The sequence below is a fragment of the Netta rufina genome, assembly GCF_964035555.1.
Source record: "Netta rufina genome assembly, chromosome: 13".
NCBI lineage: Eukaryota > Metazoa > Chordata > Aves > Anseriformes > Anatidae > Netta > Netta rufina.
Window position 1 is genome coordinate 10053202 of NC_140136.1, and position 19339 is coordinate 10072540.

General features: G+C 39.1%; 1 protein-coding gene across 1 annotated transcript in view; it reads left to right on the forward strand.

Annotated features, from left to right (window-relative positions):
• Positions 1–2375: 2375 nt before the first annotated feature.
• LOC311214055 (transcription initiation factor TFIID subunit 4-like) overlaps positions 2376–19339 on the forward strand; it is a gene marked incomplete at its 5' end in the record, with an annotated part of 143478 nt that continues 126514 nt past the window's right edge. The window contains 4 exons of the mRNA XM_084294451.1: positions 2376–3552; positions 6857–7029; positions 17214–17351; positions 18564–18791. Coding sequence (XP_084150577.1) covers positions 2376–3552; positions 6857–7029; positions 17214–17351; positions 18564–18791 — 1716 coding nt within the window. The remainder of the gene's footprint in view (positions 3553–6856; positions 7030–17213; positions 17352–18563; positions 18792–19339) is intronic.

Genomic DNA, 19339 nt, shown 5'->3' on the forward strand with positions numbered 1-19339 from the left:
GTATGTTTTATTAAATGAAATATTCTATTATACTTCCTTCTGTGTGTTTATATATATAAAAAGGTTGAATTAAGAAGAGGTGAGTGGGAAGAAAGAGGAATTCATGTTTTACTGATTACCCACCCACAAGTGTACTTTAACATTGTAATTAAAAGCAGGTCATTTTTGAAGTTTTGAAATCTGTAGTATAAATCATGACTTGCCATTTTCCCGTGACAGGATTACTTTTGTCTTCTAAAGTTGCATAGCAATAAAGCTTTCCTTTAGGGTGTTTTTTAATGGAGACAAAAGTTTAATGGCGAAGTGTGTTAGAAAAATGTATGATAAAAACATTTTTCACAGTCAGGACTAGATGCAGAATTGTGTGTGTAACTCCATTCTTTTATAAAAACTGTGGAGATAGCAGTATGCAAATTCCAGGTCAGGGCCTAGTAAGTGAAAGAACCGTGACATCTTTTCTGATTTAAAAAATAAATTTGTAAAGTATGGGATGTCTTTAAATGCAGGACAAAGTAATGTTAGATAGACTTTACAAACCTCAATTAATATTCTTTATTTTTGTGCAATAGCAAATCAAGCGATTATCTACTTTGAATCAAATTCCCAGGTAGAAATGTTTGTTAGAATGTAATTCACTTTTAGCCTTCCATAAAAGCAATGCTCATTTATTAAGCAAATTTTTGATGTGTACATCTCCTAAGAACGGTCCTGTACTGTTTTTCACATATACTACTGTGCATTCACATCTCCCATTTATACATTCCAACTACCCCTTCATGCCTTCATTCTTTTACTGGCCACTTTAAGAAATACACACTAGTTTAATTTGATTTTTAATGTTTAAACTTACCTAATTAAGCTGGCACAACCTTGTTTGTATATGTGTAATGCATTTTAGAAGTGGTTTATTTCATCACAAACCTGTTTTGTAAAGGAAAAAAAAAATGCAATCAGGAAAAACTGCCCTGAATATGTAAACTGCATTGAAAGCCAATGGCTGGTAACAAACAATTTACTAACAGTTTAGTCTTGTGGCTCAAGCCAAGTCATACAATGTATGACTTAACAGACTGAGCCTGGGAATGGAGAACAGTTGTGTGCATGGGTGTGCTGTGAGCTCTTCACTCTTTTCTATTAGTGCATTGTGCACTGAAGGTAGGTCACTCACCAACGCACGTTCTTCTATTTTGTAGAAAATGAAGAAATCACTAAGAAGTCACTATTTTAGGCCACAGAGTAGCAGCTCAAATACATCCAAGTTTGACATCTATGCTTTTGAAGGCTAGCAGAATCTAAGCTGTTTTCTGCTGGCAGCTCCAAGAATATGTATGTTTTTTAAATCAATTGTGTGCAAGAACAGCTTGAATGAACTGTGAACAGTGGTTACTTACACTAGCAAAATCATTTATTCTGAAGGTCCCATCAGAGAAACTGCCCTGTCATTTGCCAAAGAAATCATGGGTTAAGGCCACTTTTCTTTTTACACGGCATTTCTAAATGTACGAGGCAAGCACTGATGGGGAAAAGAGTGTATAGAAGAGCAATGGCAAAGGTGTTATTAACAGAATAAACTACCTCAAATGTTCAGTGGGGATAGTGAGGGAACGCTGTGGCAAGGCAGCTTCTGCAATGATACAAAGAAGTTGCTTTTGGTTCACGAGTCTTCCGTTAAGTGTCCACATTAGGAATGGTATTACCGTCACCATTCCAGTTGTGGTAAAGCAGTAGTTTGGACATAAGTGTCTAAACCTAAAGCAGACACAGCAGTGCAGGGTGCAGGTATCCTGCCCGTATCTTAGCACTTCAAACTGCTCCGGTAGCACTTGAAGCTGTCTTTGAAGAAGTCAGCGTATGAGGCAGCTGAGCCACTCACAGCCTGTGCGCGGGCTCTCAGCTCTCCCTACACCTGTGGAAAATCCTGTGCAGGCTGGAATTACTCTCAGGGTATTACAGTAGCCCTGCTCACAAGGTAACAGGGCAGCGGGACGCTGCAGAGGGCGACCTCAGCACCCCGAGCCCCAGCAGCCCCTCAGCACCTGCCCAGGGACGCTTCCCGCGGCCGCTCCCTCACACAGCCCCGCCAAACGCACAGCCCCGCCCAGACCGGGCGAGCCGCCGGCCCCTTCCCCACACCCTGCCGGCCGGGGGCCGCGGGGGGGCTGCGGATCTCACCGGGAGTCCCCGGGCCCCGAAGGGAAGGGCCGCGGCGGGGCCGTGCCGGGCGGGATCCCCCCCTCAGCCTCCTGTCAGCCCGCGGGGCCCCCGCGCCCCCTCCCCCGGCGGCGGGGGTGGGCGGCCCCTCCCAGCCTGCCCCGCGCGCGGCAGAGGCCGGGCGCGCCTGCGTGCTGCGCCGCCGGCTCCCAGCTCAGCGCAAGATGGCGGCGGGCGCCTCGGACCCCCTGGAAGAGATGCTGCTCTTCTCCGAGGAGGTGGACGAGAAGGCGGTCAGCGACCTGGTGGGCTCCTTGGAATCGCAGCTGGCCGGCGGCCGGGGCTCCGCCGAGGCGCCCCAGCCCAGGACCTCCGCCCCGTCCCAGCAGCAGCAGCCGCAGCAGCAGCAGCAGCAGGGGAGCCTAGCGGGGGGCAGCAGCCCCGTCCGGCAGCAGCAAGGGCACCCCGCTCCTCCCCCGGCCCCGGCGGCAGAGGAGGCGGCGGGGCGCCCCGGAGCCGCGGAGAGCCGAGCCCCTGCCCAGGGGCCGCTCCCGTCCCCGTCCCCCCCGGCGGCAGCGGCGGTGTCGGCGGCGGCGGCGGCGGCAGGGCGGGGAGTGAGTGTAAACAGTAGTAGTGTGCAGCAATCACATGGAGCCGCTCTCCTCAGCGGCAGCGGCAGCAGCAGCAGCAGCAGCCCCGCCGCCCCTGCCCCGCCGCAGCCCGCCGGCCCCCCTGCCCAGCCTGTCACCACCACCACCACCACCCACCCCCACGCGGCTGCCCGGGACGCGGCCAGCCCCGGCCCCGGCGGCAGCCCGCCCGCCGCCGACTGCCCGCCGCCGCTGCGAGCCGGAGCCGAGGCCGCGGGGGGGAGCGGGGCGGGGGGCGGCGGGCGGCGGGGAGCCGAGGAGGAGGAGAGCGAGGAGAGCACCGCCGCCGCTGCCTCCTCGACGCCCTCCTCGGCGCTCCCCGGCGAGGCGGCGCCCAACGGGGAAGGCGGCGGTGCCCGGCCGGCGGCGGTGCCCCCAGTCAGCAACCATCAGAGCCGCGGCAGCGCCGACGCCTCCCCGGCGCAGCCCAAGCCCCCACACGGCCCGCTCCCCGCACTAAACGCACTCGGCAACTCCGCCAGCCCCGCGCCCGCCGCCGGCGCTGCCACCCCGCCGGGACAAGGCTCGGTCGCCAACTGCGCCCCGCCGCCCTCCGCCGCGGTGGCGCCCGGCGGCGGCCCCAAGCCCGCGGGCGTCGCCAAGGCGGGCGCTGCGCTCCCCGCCGCCCCCCAGGCGCTGTCGCCCAGGCCGGCGCTGGGCGCTGCCCCCAGGATCGTGGCCCCCCAGCTGATCGTCAGGCCGCCGCAGCAGACCACCATCCAGCTGCCGCCGGGCTTCACGATACCGCCGGGTAAGTGGCAGGGCGGCGGCGGGCTCGCGGCTCTTGGCTGACCCGTGTTCTTGGCCGAGGTTTTTCCAAGTTGCCGTTTTCCCGCTGCCCGGGGTGCCGGGAACACGAGAAGAGGCAAGTCCGAAGGCAAGTCCTACCCAAGCGGCTGGCCTTCAGGAGGATGTGATGGGTATGGGACGTGCTGCGCCTATCGCGAGTAGTTGTGGCTGGTGTTGGGTGAGTAACTCCTTTCCTTCTATTAGGGAGAGTGACGGACACGGTAAGTTATTGAGTAATGCTGTGGTAACCAGCTGTGCACCACAAAAGTCTGGAATGTGTTAACTAGGAATAATTTTATGTCTGTGTTGTGTGAGAAAACTTTCCTATTTTCAAGAAGTGTCTTCAGATGTGAACCAGGTGACCAAACGCAGGGTAAATTATCTAATCTAAAACTTTTCATTTCAGCATGTGTGATCGCATCATTCCTTGCCGCATACGGGCAGTCTTTACATCACTGGATTTTCTTTCTACCTCTGAAGTAACCCTTACGTTCTGTTTGTCCACCTTTTAGTTTCTTGATTTTCTTTATTGAAAATGTAAGTTCAGCAGGTTGCTAACAAAACACCACAGCATCTCTTCATCATGATGATTCCTTCTTGACTGCGTTTTGCTTATGTGGAATTTTGAAGGGTCGTAGTCTGTGCTCCTCTACTTAGATTTTCACATTGCAAAAAGTTGGCAAGTTTGTTACATCTTCTTTTAGGTGGATTAACGTTTAAAGAATTTTTTTTGGGGCTATTGATATCAGCAGTGTGGTAACACCTGGAGATACCGATATCTGAAATAACATTTTTCTTTCTCCACATTTCTTAAAATAGTTGATATTTGTTAAACAAGGTAAATAGAGCAAAAATGTGATAGCATAGAAACTTGCTTTCAAGTAGACTTTTAGTAGTGGTCTGTTTGACCACAGTGTATGAAACTCCAGCTCCAAATTCAATGCTCCAACTAGATAAAGCTTAGTGGTTCCATGGAGACCTAACTTGAAGCAGATAAGAGCTTATTTTTTTAAAAAAATGAAATTGTTGCTCTTCAGATTGTATTAGGGACTTCAGCCTTTGATTTGCCATTGTTAATCTGGGGTTTCCCATTGTTAATACCGAAGATAATGTGTATCATAACTTTGCACACTGTTTATAAAGTTCATTGCCTGAAAACTTTCTTCTGCTACTTGATTTTTAAATGGAAGAGGAAAACAGAGCCTTTGAAAGCAATATTGTCAAAAATTTAAAAAATGTTCTGGAAATAATAGTGTAGAAAGTTTTTTTGAATTTGATTTTATTATCAGATAGTTTGAAATCTATTAAATGTGTTGCAGTTAATTTGTCTATTCCATTACATTTTTTAATTCAGATTGAGTTTTACAAAGTTGAAAAAGTGATTAACAAAACACCTGTGAAGCAATGTGATGCAAACAATATGTATTTTTTAATGCATGGTAGGCATAATCCAGCGAGGATTTTTATATAATGTTCACAGCATACTCAAAGAAGTGTTATCTGTCTGGCCAGTTTGGGCAATGTATTAATATTTGTTTTAATATTTGTGTAGCCAGATGCTTTAAGTATGGCATATATCAAATACATACTCTGCTTATGGATTTTTTTTTTTACAAAGATAACCCCTGAGGTTTGGTGCTTGAAGGGCTAATGGACCTAGAAAATTACTTTTGTAAGATTTTTTTATTATTATTATTTTAAACTCTTATTTTACAAATTACTCTTTGGGCTTTGAAAGAGAGTTATAATCACGTCTTTTGGATATGATCCTTGCCGTAGATCTGTAGGGCTTTTACCTTAAAGCTTGATTTCCCCAACTCTGGTTCATAGTGGCAGAAATTTGTCTTTTGTTGGTGATTTTAGTAGTGAAGGTTGGCTGGGAGCATCTAAGACCTGGTGAGTGAGGGCTTTTATTGATGCTGCAGTTCATTTGTGTGTTTATTGTAGAATTATGACCTGATTTTGAAGCTAATCCTGAGAAGTGAGAATATGCTTGTACCATCTTTATTTTCCCTTGAAAAGTTTTTTTTTTTTTGTTTTTAAAGTATGTATATGAAGAAATTTGTGTGTAGAGAAAAGTTGCAGAAACAGTCTACTGTCTGTTACCAAGAGTAAAAGTGATTTTCTAGATCCTTATTTTTTATAGACCCATTCCTCTTTGATACTACATTGTATCCCACTTACATCTGGGTTAGATCATTAGAATGTATTCTGGGACTAACTTGGAAATTCTTTTTTAAATGATCTGGCTGCAGAATCACTTCTTAGTTCTCACTGAGCTGGAGGAAGCACATTATATGATTTGCAGTGATCTTGCATAAGTGTAAGTGTCCAGATGATCTAGGGGCCAGGGTAGCCATTATGTCCCCTTTTCTGACCCATGGATTGTGGAAGTTTTGGGACAGTAGCACTAAGGGCAAGACTGGATGGCACTGACTGTGCATTGCGTAGAAGACGTCTATTTCTGAAATGTGTTACCAGAAAATAATCTGAAAGTATTGCATTCCCGTTTACACCTAGAAAGTGTTGGAAAACACTTGTTTGTCAAAGTACTCTGTTAATTTAAAAAACAAAAAAGTGCCTTTGGTGTTTTCCTAAAATACCTGTGCTTTGATTCTTTTCTGCTGAAGACTAATTACGTTGGTCCTCTGGGTATAACAGTGTTTTTTCTTGATATCTAAGCCATATGTAGTGCCTCCCAGTACAGCGATGGTGGATGCCAAGTAAATTCATGTGTTAATGCTCAAATGTTAACTAAATCTCAAATATTGTATACTTAGAAATGTGTCTGGCCTAATGTTTGCATGCACACATTTCCTAAAGCAGTTGTTTTAGTAAAGCTCTCATGTAGTTGTCCCTGATACACATGTATTTAAACTGAATCGAGTTCTCAGCTACGGACTGTTGCTATAGCTTACTTTTAATGAATATTTCTTTCTAATTTTATTCTCCTGACTGTAGCTACACCTCTGAAAGTTACTGCATGCCTATACGCTCAAGTTACCATTTTTATTTTGTCACTGGTACCGTAATTCAAGTTGTTTGAATTTCAAACTAAATTGGGTAGTTTTTGTCTGCTAGCGGGAGCTCCTCTTCTTCTTTGAATTAAATCTCATGTTACACCAGAGTAAAAAGAATAAAAATAACGTATAGTACTGTACATTTTTCTTGATCCTGTATCTTTCTATGTTCCATAGTTAGATGCTTCTTTATAATTCTTCATATTTTTCTTTATTCTGTAGTTACTGTTACTTTATTCTCATTAGGTATGGTCTTGGTGCGCACGGATGCTGGACAACTTGTAATGGTGCCTCAGCAGGCTCTAGCACAGGCTCAAATGCAGGCTCAAGTACAAACGCAGGGACAGGGTCCTACCAGCATTTCACCTAGACTTTCAGTGCCCACAAGTGGCCCAGTTTTTCGCCTGTCAACAGCTCAGGTATGTCTGGCTTGATTTCACTTTGTTTTTGTGCATTGTGTTCTCTTCTGTTTTGTACATTATTAGTTCTTAGATTTTTACAAATGTTCTCCCCCCAACACACACTTCTTTTTGGTATTGAAAATAGAAAATACTTATTCAAATGCAGTTCATTTTCTGGGGTTTGGGATTTTTTTTTTTCCTTGAAGAATCTACTTTATAGGTTTTCTCAAGAGCCTGTTCGGACTGAGTTCACTGGGGGTTAGAAGGCTCAGTCTTAGACAGAGTTTAGTTTGGAATTTATACAGCCAGTTTAGTAAATGACTGTTGTGTCTTCTGAATCAGAATTGTTGTGATATCCCAACATGATGAATGGATGCACACGATAGCCAGATTTCACTAGAAATTAGAAATGAAAAAAAAAAAAAGCATATTCAATACAAGAATTTAAAATAGTTAACTTTTGTAGTATACTTCATTCAAAAGAAAGATTTGATTCACCTCTGGGTGTGATCAGTCTACACTTCAAGTTTTGTCTGAGTTAACAGGGTAAATTACCTCGTAAAATGCTTTGGTTTAAGATTCTGTAGGGATGTTGTTCAACTTCATGCAGTTTAGGGCTAGTGCTGAATTATCCTCCTAAAATGTAGAGGCAAACATCTTTGGATGTATAGCACAGCTATGCCATGATAATAATAATACACAGAATTAAAGGTAGTTTTGCCAGTAGTTTTTTTATTTGTAGAAATGCTAAATAATTCTGAATGAAATGAGATGAAGAATATGCCTTTAGAATTTTTGAATAGCTTTTGTAGCTTGGTTGTATTTCCTCATGGTTAGTATCTGATTGCTGTCCCCTTACATACTTTGTGCATTACACCATATTTATAGTCTCAAAGTTTGTTCAAGTAAAAACTGAAAGAAATGACAACTTTATCAGAAGAGAAGGAAGCCAAAATATAATTGGAGAATTGAAAATGAATTAATAACATGAGGTAATCTAAAGCACAGAGTAGCCAACTAGAATGTAAGTTTTAATCATGAATGTAACTAGGAGGATTTTAGCTCAGTGGAATGTATCTCAGGAAGAGCATAAAGAAAACCCTGGAGGCACTTATAGAACTTAATGCTCTCAGGGAAAAGGTAAGTGCAGTAGTGGATGGAATACACAAAAGAACTCTTAGCAGAAAAAGCAAATGGTTAATATTTAAATTTGGGATATCTGGAAGGGTAGGAAACCTGTAAAAATCCTTCAAATATAAATGTATCTCAGGAAAAACAAATACAAAGATAAGCCTACCCTAATTCCCAGATTTTCTAACTAGCTTGCCAACAACAAAAATCCAGAGAAGTTTCTCTGTTTAGTTTGTATGTCTGTCATTGGTTGCTTTTTTTTTTTTTTTTTTGGAAATATGTCACTTCTATACTATTGACTACAATAAAAAAATAGCACATAGCAGATGTTCTAGAAACAGATCCCAAGATGAGAGTATAGTATAAATGCATAACAGATCACAGGGTGGGGCTGTACCAAGAATATGACTTAAATCTGTTAAAATAAGTTAGCTTTAATTGGTTTTGTTTCATACTGTTAGTTTTCACATAACTTTGGTTGCTGTGTCCAGCATTCAGAATTAAAATTCAGAGTGGAAACATTCATAGCAAACTAAATATTAACAAATTGTCTGTAGTTTGAAAACATTTGAGGAGTACATCTTTATTGAGCCTAGGATCTTAGGACAAAAATGTAGATGGACTGCTCGGCGACGTGTGTTCTGTTTTTAGAAAATTGGAATTTCTATCCCAAAGTCAACCTTGAGATCTGTGCACAACAGGTGTTGGTAATTGATCATGTTGGCCTTAGGCAGGTGTTCTCAATTTATATGAAGCAGTTAAAATTGTGGAAAGAGCATAATATGACTTAGGGGATCTTTATAGAAATTAATCTCTGAGGATACTGCACATTCATGTGGTTATAGAGATGCTCAAAATCTGAAGGAGCTACTTTTAGTAGTAGAGTGATGTTATTGTTTTTCTGCAGGATTCTGACCAGCTGGATACCCTGCTGCACAGCATTATAAATATTTCTTTAAACTTTGTTACTAAACTGCTTAAGAATAGAGGTAACCAGCAAGGCCTTATGAATGGTAAATGTGTTACAGGATGCAATATTTTGAATATTTTAGGGTGGCAGGATTGGAATAATGATATTGCAGCTAATCAGGATTCATCTGCTTTGAGAGAGATTTGTGGTAGCTGCCCAAACTGTACTGCATCATTTCTTTATTTGTTGTTATTAAGATAAGAAATGGTCAGTGATGTCCCTCAAAAACGTACATTGAACTTCATGACTCTGCATGTAGTGTGTAGACTCTTCTTTCACTTTTACAGTGCTCAGATTTTGAATATAATTGAACTTAAAATGTAATTTAAAAGTAATGCTTGAAAACATTTTAAAGACACATTGTAAAAATTTATTTTTAAAGGTTTTATCATATAAAAACTAGATATTAGACTTTCTTTTGGTTAAGCGGAAGTTTTATAAGCAGAGGCTATTCATTAGTTTTCTGGAAGAAAACTCCAGTGATAAATATTATGCTTAGTTTTTGGCAGTGTCAGTTATTTCAGTGGTCATTATGCTACTGAAAAGCCGAGAAAAAGGGACCAAGTTCTAAAATATAGAGATTGTATGTATTGAAAAATAATTCTTCCAGTGAGCTGATAATTAAACTGTTTTCCCCTTCAGAATCAAATTATGATGTGTCAGACAGCTAAATTCTGTCAATTAAAAGTTTCAGTAGAAATTTTAGAAGTGTGAAAAATACTGTTTTATGTCTAAAAGGTATAGTGGTCAGGAATCCTAGTCTGAACCGACTCAAGCAGAGGAAAATTGTGTGTACTATTAGCTCATAACAGGCAATATAAACATTTGCTGCTTCAGTCATGAGATATTATGCAAGATTGACAAAGATTGCAGGCTACGTAGTTTTAACTCGAGAACATCAAATGTGACTTTCCATTATGTTAATGGATAGATTGTTATTTTACACGTAGAGCTCATCAAATTTCTTACTATTCATTTTATCCGTTCTTTTAAAATAACTTGATTTGGTTTAAAGTGCAGGGTGCTTTACATATGTAGAAATTAGTGATGTACTTTCTCACTGAGTTTATGTTTTACTCCAAGATAACTATAAAGCTTTGTCTGTGGTAGCACAGACTTTCTTCATGGACAGGAAATTTGCAGTCTGCTTTGAGCGTTCTAGAAGATCATATCATATACTGCAAAGAATACATGAGAATACCACCTTCATAGGTGGTATGATTGCTTTTCTTCCATGTTGTCCTAATTTCTGGCCAATGTCAATTATCACAAGTAACTCAGCTAAATAATTGTTTTCAGTGTTGTACTGTGATTGCAGTGTCAAACATAAAAGTTCAGAAATATTAAGATGTGTAACTTCAGATGTTATAGTATAAGCATCTACAAAGCTAAACATCTAAGATATAAAGATATAAAAGATGTTTATAGGAAACATTGGTTTCAATTAACAGTGCATAATTTTAATTGAAAATTTCCTTTCTACATATTTATTTTAGCTTTCTTCTACTTTTTGATAAAAATTATTTTCATATGAATATTAAAATGTCATCAACTTTGGCAAAATTTTACCTGCTATAGGATCTTAGTTAAGACAGGATTTTTAGGGAACAAGCTATAATTTGATGGAACTTCAGTTACTCTTAGAAAAATTTTGTTCTGGACTCTTCTTCTAAGAGCAGGTCAAATAAGCATGGGTTTACTTGGATTACTACATTCTTCAGAGATGATCAGATTTAGAGACTTTTGGAATTACTTATTATTTAGACTGTATTAAATTTTTGCCTATTTTTGCCTCCATATCTTGTTTTGGAGTCTATACTTGTGAAATTATGAAAAATGGGTAGGTGCTGCCACCTAGTTTTTCTTTGGTGAGTTTCTTTTGTTTATCTAAATTTTTCATTTGTACAGTTCATCTTTTCATGCTTTTGATCTAGTTTTTTTAAGGGTTTCACTATTGTAATACCCAGTTAGTTTTATATTCATAACCAAAAAGAAAAAAGTAAGTTCCTTATTATAAATTAGTTTCAACTGAAATTATTTGGCAGTGATTACGAAATTAAGGTGCTGCTGGACAGCAGGAAAATATAAGTGAGTAGCATATGGAAAAGACCAATGTTATATTAATCCTGGACTACAGAGTTTTATTCTGGAGTATGTGTTAATGAAACTTGCAAATCAGGTGAAATAATTTTTATTTGCTTCTGAGATTGCTTATTGGATTATTTAACTGAAATAAATTCAGTCGTAGAGCTTGTTAATGTTTTTGTTTCAGGTTTGATTAAAAATGTGTTTTCCAGTAATAAGTTGCTTTATATAATGTTAGCGATCAGAAATGGTATTGTAAAGTTGTGTAATGTTTAATAGTTCAGTACAAATATTTAGGCATATAAATGGACTACTTAACAATTCTTGTGCTACAAATAAGATTACCAGTCATTTGAATTTTCTTTCCATTGCATAAATAGTACAATGAACCAATATTGATTTATTTATTGCTAAGAAAATGAAAGTTCTAGCTTTATTTTTTCTTTAATTAGGCATTATTCTAACTTCCTGCTCTTCACAATTTCAAGTTCAAGATATAAATTTTACTGATTTGTTTTCTGTATTTTGACATTCACTTTAGAGAGTTTTGCCTTAACATATGTTCTGTTAAATGAGATTGTATTTGTGAAAAGTGCTGAATCACCTGCTCTGGATATGGCTGTATTTTTTTTTTTGCTATGGAGCATGTCTGATGCAGGCAACAGCAGCTTAGTCTTCGCCATCAGGTGTGATGTTTAGAGCAGTTCTAAACTTGTCTGATGTTTCAGAAGCTGTTCTTTCTAAAGCTGAGCCTTTCAAATCTGACATACTTTTGACAATATGCTATGCCTGTGTTTGCATTTTTGTCGTCTTCTAATCTTGATCTTTTTTCTTATTGTTTTTTTTTTTTTTTTTTTTTTTTTTTTACTGTTTTTCACATTCTTCCTGCTTTCCTGAGAAATGCTCATTATATGTTTCGTAGAAATTTTAAGCAAATTGAGAACTCTTTGTTTTTGCCTTAGGTGTATTGCCATTATTATCAAACAAGCTATTCCATAGTATTTTTTTTGTATAGACAACTTGTTTCTCTTGTGCAGTATTCTGGAGAAGACATTCGTGTTAGCAGAGCAGGTAGATTGAATGGCCAGAAAAGTTAAAAGGTGTGTGGTCTTGTCTGTGCTTTAACCACAAAACCATTTTCCTTCCTTCCTTTCTCTCGTGGTGGCTGAAACTTTTCTGTGTAAGCGGGTACTAAGTTCTTCTTATAAATTCTACTATTTACATTTTCATTGTGTTAACATATATTTTTAAAACTTCTTAGAATATCATCCATAGAAAACTCCCAAACATTAGTAATGCTGTAAAATTAAGAATGCAAAGATTAGGAAATGCTATAAGGAAGGTTTGTGAGCAAACTAATACTGGCTCTCCTGTAGTGGCTTTACACTACAAGATCTCACACTATTATTATTCTTAAGTTCTACAATATGTAGGTTCAACAGCCTGATGAAGATTTAAGTAATATTTTTTTCTCCTCTATTCAGTGGGTTGCTTCAGGCTTATTTGCTGCATAATATCTAAGCCCCTTTCTGAAGTGGGAATTAATTACCAAGCAGGTTTGTTGTTTTTTTTTTGCAAAGCTTATCCCTATAATAATTCTCTCAACAATGCAGTCAAGGGGATTATTAGCTTCTTTTTATAAGTAGAAAATACGGACATTAGGTGATCAATTAAAAATACTGTTATTTTATTGTGTGTTCAGTGTGATTTCATTGTTTTCACTTGCAACTATGACCAATCCTGGACACAAACCCCGCTTTTCAAGTTGTGCCCTCATAAACACATGGCATAATAGTATTAATTATAGTAGATCATCTGTATTTGCATGCAGTAGAATATTTGTGCAGTAGTATGAGTGCTATGCTATTGAGGCAGGGGTGGAATTTAATTTTAGGGCCCAAATTCACCTACTTTTTAAGGACTGTATTCTTTGGTTTGCTGTCCCTTTCTCCATGCCCCACTGCCAACATTTTTCTTGTGTTTTCTTTTTTTTTTTTTTTTCTCTTTAAATACATTCCAGCAATAGTGTCAAATGAGGTCTGTGTCCTGTGTTTGGCATGGTTTTGCATGTCCTGAATCTTCTTCCTGTTCTCCTACTTTGTGAACCCAAAAGTGACATCTCAGATATGAGGAACACAGCAGCATCTCCCTGCTTTGGATTCTGGTGCTTCACTCTAGCAGTGCTGTGGCATCTAAGAATTTTGGTGGTAATGAGGGTTCTGCCTATGTTGACTGACTTGCTAGTCATTTGCTGCAGTGTTGTGCAAATGTTTTAGAAGCAGGGGGTCCTTTGGCACAGTTTGGCTATATTTTTACAAGGGTAAAAAACAAAAAACAAAAAACAAATCCCTAACATACAAATTGCTCTGCATCCAAAGCTTGAGTGCATTTTTCAGATGAGCCATAACCAAAAGAATTCAATCTGAGGCAGTCAGTAAGCATATAAAGCTTCTTCACAAACACTTTAGAAATTCAACATAATTTTAAGTATAGGAAAACAGAGTTTGGTAATGGGGAATGTTATGATGCTTAATAGGAAATAGGGCTACCAGGCATACCTATAAGAAAAGCTGTATAAATTATTCTGAACTACCACATTTGATCTTTACCCTATGTTTCTGCCAGCATCTGCAATCCTTCCTTCACTTTTTCTTTGTTAAAACACTATCTTTTATTGTTTGAGGCATCATGACCTTGAGTGTCAGCATGGCTTGTTTCCTTTGTAAGGAATCTTTTGGACTGATGATTAAAAAAACCCCAAACAACACCACCAAAAAGACACGTTTATTTCAGGTTTGCAAATCAATCTGATCTTAAGGCCTGAGTTGTACTAACGTTGAGTTTTGCATAGCACCTATTGGTGTGTTTTTTGTCATCCTTTCATGGTTGGTAGTGGACAAGTTTATTGATGAGTTTGATCATGAAGAATATATTTAACATCAAAAGTAAGCTGTCTTGCTTTGTAATGCAGAGATCTTGTTCCTTAATGGAGTGGCACCCTGAGTGTTCATCAGTAGGTGGTACTGTGGTACAAAATACACCTAACTTGTGTCTAAGGATTGACTTACATCAGAGTACAAACCAACGGCCGTTTAAGTTATCTTGATTTTAAAAACCTGAATACACAATGCAATTGTGTAGTCCTGCCTTGGCAGTGGTAAGTAATCCCAGATGATTTGGTGTATTTATTCCATATTCAGGTGGCCTGCTTTTTCAAATGCAGCCTTGTATATATTACTTTGAATATAGTGGCACCTTGTTTGTGCTCAGCAGGTACAAAGCGATTTGCTCCTGTTTATGCCTTGAGCTTTGCCTTTCTACCCATGTGTCCAGAGCTCTGGGGTGAAGGTCCAAATAGGAAAGTTAAGATAGAGCTATTTAAGGAGTGAATTTACAGTACACAGAGTAATTCCACATTGGCTCCTTCTGTGAGTGATTATAGTGTGCACTGACTGCCTTTGTGGAAGGGACTTACTGCACCCTGAAACCAGAGTAACTTGCACTCTGCATGACTTGTGCCAACCGAATGAATTCTTGGGACATCTACCCTCCAAGCTGCTCATAAGCTGGACCATTTTGAAAACTTTATTTCGACATTAACACCATGCTGTGCCCTGCTTAGAATATCTAAGCTCTTTGTGTGGACAGACCCAACTTAAGCTTGTATACAGAAGGCTATCTTAAGTGCTCTCAGATGTCCCTGTGGAGATTTGTAGTGGAGTATGTACTGTATTCAGTACAGTATTCAGGCCTGGTTTCCTGCCTGCTAAGTTCCAAGTAACCTGGAAAAGCCCCTTAAATGTTACTTTCATATCTTTATGAAACATAAAAACATGCAATGCATCTAATCAAAAATGATACAGCTACATTTGGAAAATACATTTCTTTCTAAGCTTTGGTTAGTAATTTTGGAATCTAATCACTAATATACCAAACTGTAGCTGTTGTTCTTCAAATAATATAAAAGCTTTTATACTGTTCCTGAAGGAGCTTGATACATTGGGTTACAATATTTTTTATGACATTGATCACTTCTGTTTTCTTTTTGATAGATTTCTTTTGAGATCTATTTACAGCTTTCTCTTCATAGAAAATACAGCTGTTAGCTTCTAAGTCATGGTTTTCTACTAGTTCTTGTTGATGTGTTTGTGTTGTGAATCTTTATAATGTCTTCTGGTAACTTGCAGTTGTCATTTGAAGATCATTTCCATGATACTTAACAAGAAACTAACCTCAAAAAATTTTTCTGTTTCTCATCCGCTCATTTCATTCTTACCTTTTAAACATTGTTGAGTTTTGGAATGACATAAATAAACCATTGCATTATTTTGTTTGTAGTTATGTGTTAGTAAGGTTTTTTCTTAATGTACAGCATTTTCATAATGTACAGTAATGGCAGCAAAATCTATTAATGAGTTGTATCAACAGCATTTGTCACTAGTGACTTTTAAAACAGGGTCAGTTTAGTCCTCATGTTTCACAGCTTGCTTCTGTGGTCTGTCACAGTGGAATACTTTGTATGGAAGGTGTTGCATACTTAGCTGGGTTCTACACTGTTATGATACTGAAATTTTATATTTTATTTATACGTAGTTCTTTTTTTTTTTTTTCTGCAAGCATATTTCTATGAAGAATTGTGGGCATTTATTAGTTGAGACAAATTCCCTAGCTAGCAGCTTGAGCTATGTATGTATTTACACATCTTTTGTGGAACTGAGTAGCTGCCTGATTGTAGGTTGCTTGGTTGTCTGCTTTCTTTGTACATCCTCAACTCTGGAAGCAGTTACTGACAAGAAGAAGGCTGACAGCACAGGCATGGTGTATTCTTAGGTTGGAAATACTGATTATAAGCAAATGAACAAGATATACAGTATTCATATTTTTAAATGTAGGCATACATCAGGTACATATAGTTTCATTCGACCAGTGTTTAAAGGAAATTGAAGCTATTGGTCTTCTGTATAACTGAGAAATTGTACGGAAGACACAATTGTGGTATTTAAAAACAGAAAAAGCGTTTATAGTAGTTCTTCCCAAAAGAGAAACAATTCTGCCTATTCACAGTGATGCTGTATATTGCCTGTAGGCTACCTCCTCAGCTCAAGATAAAAAATAAATCTTGTAAGCTGTCCAGACCAAAAAAAAAAAAAAAAAAAAAGCTTTGTTCGGATGTCAGGTAGATTTGTTTATTTATTTATTTTCCCCAAATACAAAAGATTATTATCCAGTAGATTATGTTGCTGGCCTGATTGGTAGGGAGTGCTTGGGGCTTTAAATACCTGCCTGGGCCTCTGTTCCTTCTGGAGATCTCATAAGTATACTGGATATTCTTTGAAGAAGTATTTTATGTAGGTTTAATAGTGTAAGAATTTAAAATAAGCTGTTCTTTATAAAAGTACTAACTACAGTGACATATAACTTATAATTTTTCTTTATTCACATTTTGCTATCTAATGAGAAACAAGATTGGTTATGATCTCTTTAAACACGTAGCAAATGTGTCTTTTCAAAATATTTATTTCAATGCAAATCTCAGTTAATGCCAGTTATAAGAGAATATAAGAATTGAGACCAATGGGGTCTGCAGTTTTAATAACAAGCAGATCCCTTTTGTTGGAATTACTTTACTGTGTGATGTATTAGTTAAATTACAACTTTTCTGAAGACATTTTTTCTTCCTAAATCTTGTCAAATTAGTCCTTCTATATAACAGTGGGCAATCTCTATACTAATCTCAACAGTTATGGTAAATTACAAAGACAGTCCGTATGTTTGCTGCTTAAAACAAATGTAGTGTTCTTGACTTGCAGTGTGCTACTGAGTAAAAGGCTGTAATCCAATTATTTTCCTTCAGCTGCCTTTAACATTCCAGTTGCTTTCTGATTACAGCGTGCATTCCATGCCGTCAATTCACAAAGAAATATTGATTCTTCTTGCAGTCACTATTATTAAAAAGCTTTGCAGCTCAAGTTACTAATGAGAGGAAAAAATAAAATTCTTACTTTTCCTTTATTAGCAACCAACTTCTGTAGCCACATCTACTGTCCGCCTAGGACTTCCAGTGCAAGCCAAAGTTGTTCAATCAACTGCGACACCTGTTAGTGCTACGTCTGCTGCAACTCTGCCAGGAGGCTCTATTCTTTCACATACCACAGTAAGTACTAAGAATATAAAAAGCAGAAGATAGGGGGGAGTATGTTTATAGTTGTATGGTTTTCCTAATGTGAATTTTAATGAGAAATGTTACTATGTTTGCTTTTATCACAAACATAGAAGTGAATAATGAATGGATAGTCCATCTGTATTATGCAGGTGTTGAATGATAGCCTAGATTGTATTTTCTGTTTTTTTTTTTTCTAGATAACAGACAAAAATTAGTAGTATAGTTTTAATATTTTTCTTTAAAAACAACAGTCAGCTGGGCTTGTAAGCCTTGCTTTAGTGGTGGACATGCTGGACTGGGTTTGTCCCCTGCCAAGAGCTGTAGTATTTCCTTCTGCATGGTCACTAGTGCCACAGGATCCACAGTGTCACCCATCACAGTACAGGTACCTGGCTCAGCTTGTTCTGTGTCTGTGCCGAAGTCAGAGCAAAGCTCTGCAGGTAGGTGGGTTGGATCAGAAGGTCCTGATAGCTTCTGCTCAGCAAGTTGTGCTGCTTCGCTGAGCTCTCTGCTTTCTGCAGTCTCATTTGGCGTGTCTGTTTGAGACTTCTTGGTACTTGGAAGGGTAGCATATTTAGTCAAGTCAAGTGTCAGAACTCAACTGGATTGTGTATGTGGTGTTCTGTTCAGACTGAGCTTTCTAACCTTTCTAGCCTTTAGGCTGAGAAGTGTGCAGCAGGGTTTTTACATTTGGTCCAGCTACATCCAAGACAGTTCTGTTTGTTAGGGCTTTGCACTGTGCGAAAGCATATATACAGCTGCTGAGCTCAAATTAGGTTGGGAAACTGTGTTGGTGCGTTAGTATAATCTGGATCTGAGCTGTAACTGGGGTATAGATAATTGTAAACCCGATGACATGACAACAGATCCTCAGCAATTGTCTTGTTTATATCAAGGCACGAGTTTGCAGAAAGTTGAGTTACGGATGTCATGTCTGCATGGTCACCTTAAAGAACTGGATAATTGCAACTCATTTTAGTGGTACATTTATTTTTGTAATAAAACGAACTTTAAATGAGGATGACTTCTATTCAGTATGGTTAAAGGGTATAAAGGAGTTCTAATTAGTAAAATTAATGGTTTTATTTTGTTAGTACATGCATATGTGAAAGAAATGATTTTTTTGGTCAAGTTTTTAAGAATTTTATGGTTGAGTTTAATACTTCAGAGAATGATCTGGTTTTTAATATAAAATATTAATAGGTATCAGTAGTTTCAACAAGTACTCAAAATGTATTCAAGACCACGGTAGCAACTGGAACATCAGCATCTCAACAACCTGCAGTAATTACTGGTGGACAAACTCAAGCTTCAGCACAGACGCAGGGTCAGCCTCGGCTGCCACTTCCACCTCATACAACAGCACAAGTACCAGCACAGCCCCAAGTAATACCAAGCTCTCCTGTACCTGGAACTACAGTTGTATCACAGGTGAGTACTAAAAGACTAGATGCTTGATTTTATTAATATTTTATGAACTTCTTAGATCTATTCAGAAATGGAACATTCATGCAAGTGCCCTGCATGTGCACAGGGCGTGCCCTGTGATGGAACAAATACTTTACAAAGAAGAAACCATTTCAACTAAATGGAATACAGATTCTGAAAGGAGAGAACACTTATGGCAGGATGGGGAAAATTGACCACATATGTTTCAATAGTGAAAGACCTATTCCATTTCTGTAAACAGAACAATCAGGCCTTTAGCCTATGGACATCATTATTATAATATTTCTGGGCCTCAAAACTGTGGTTACATTGAAATGTTACATTTCTGGTTCTCAGAGCAAATTACAGCACATAAAAATAATAGCTTGAAAAATAAGAGCATCTGCTGTTATGCTGATGCAAAAACATTAGATATGATAATGTTTGAAAACTATTTATAATTTGATTTTACTGCTGTAGCTGCTTTGTGCAAAAGCATATTGAATCAATAATTAAACAAATTAAGTAGCTTGGGGGACACTACATTGTAT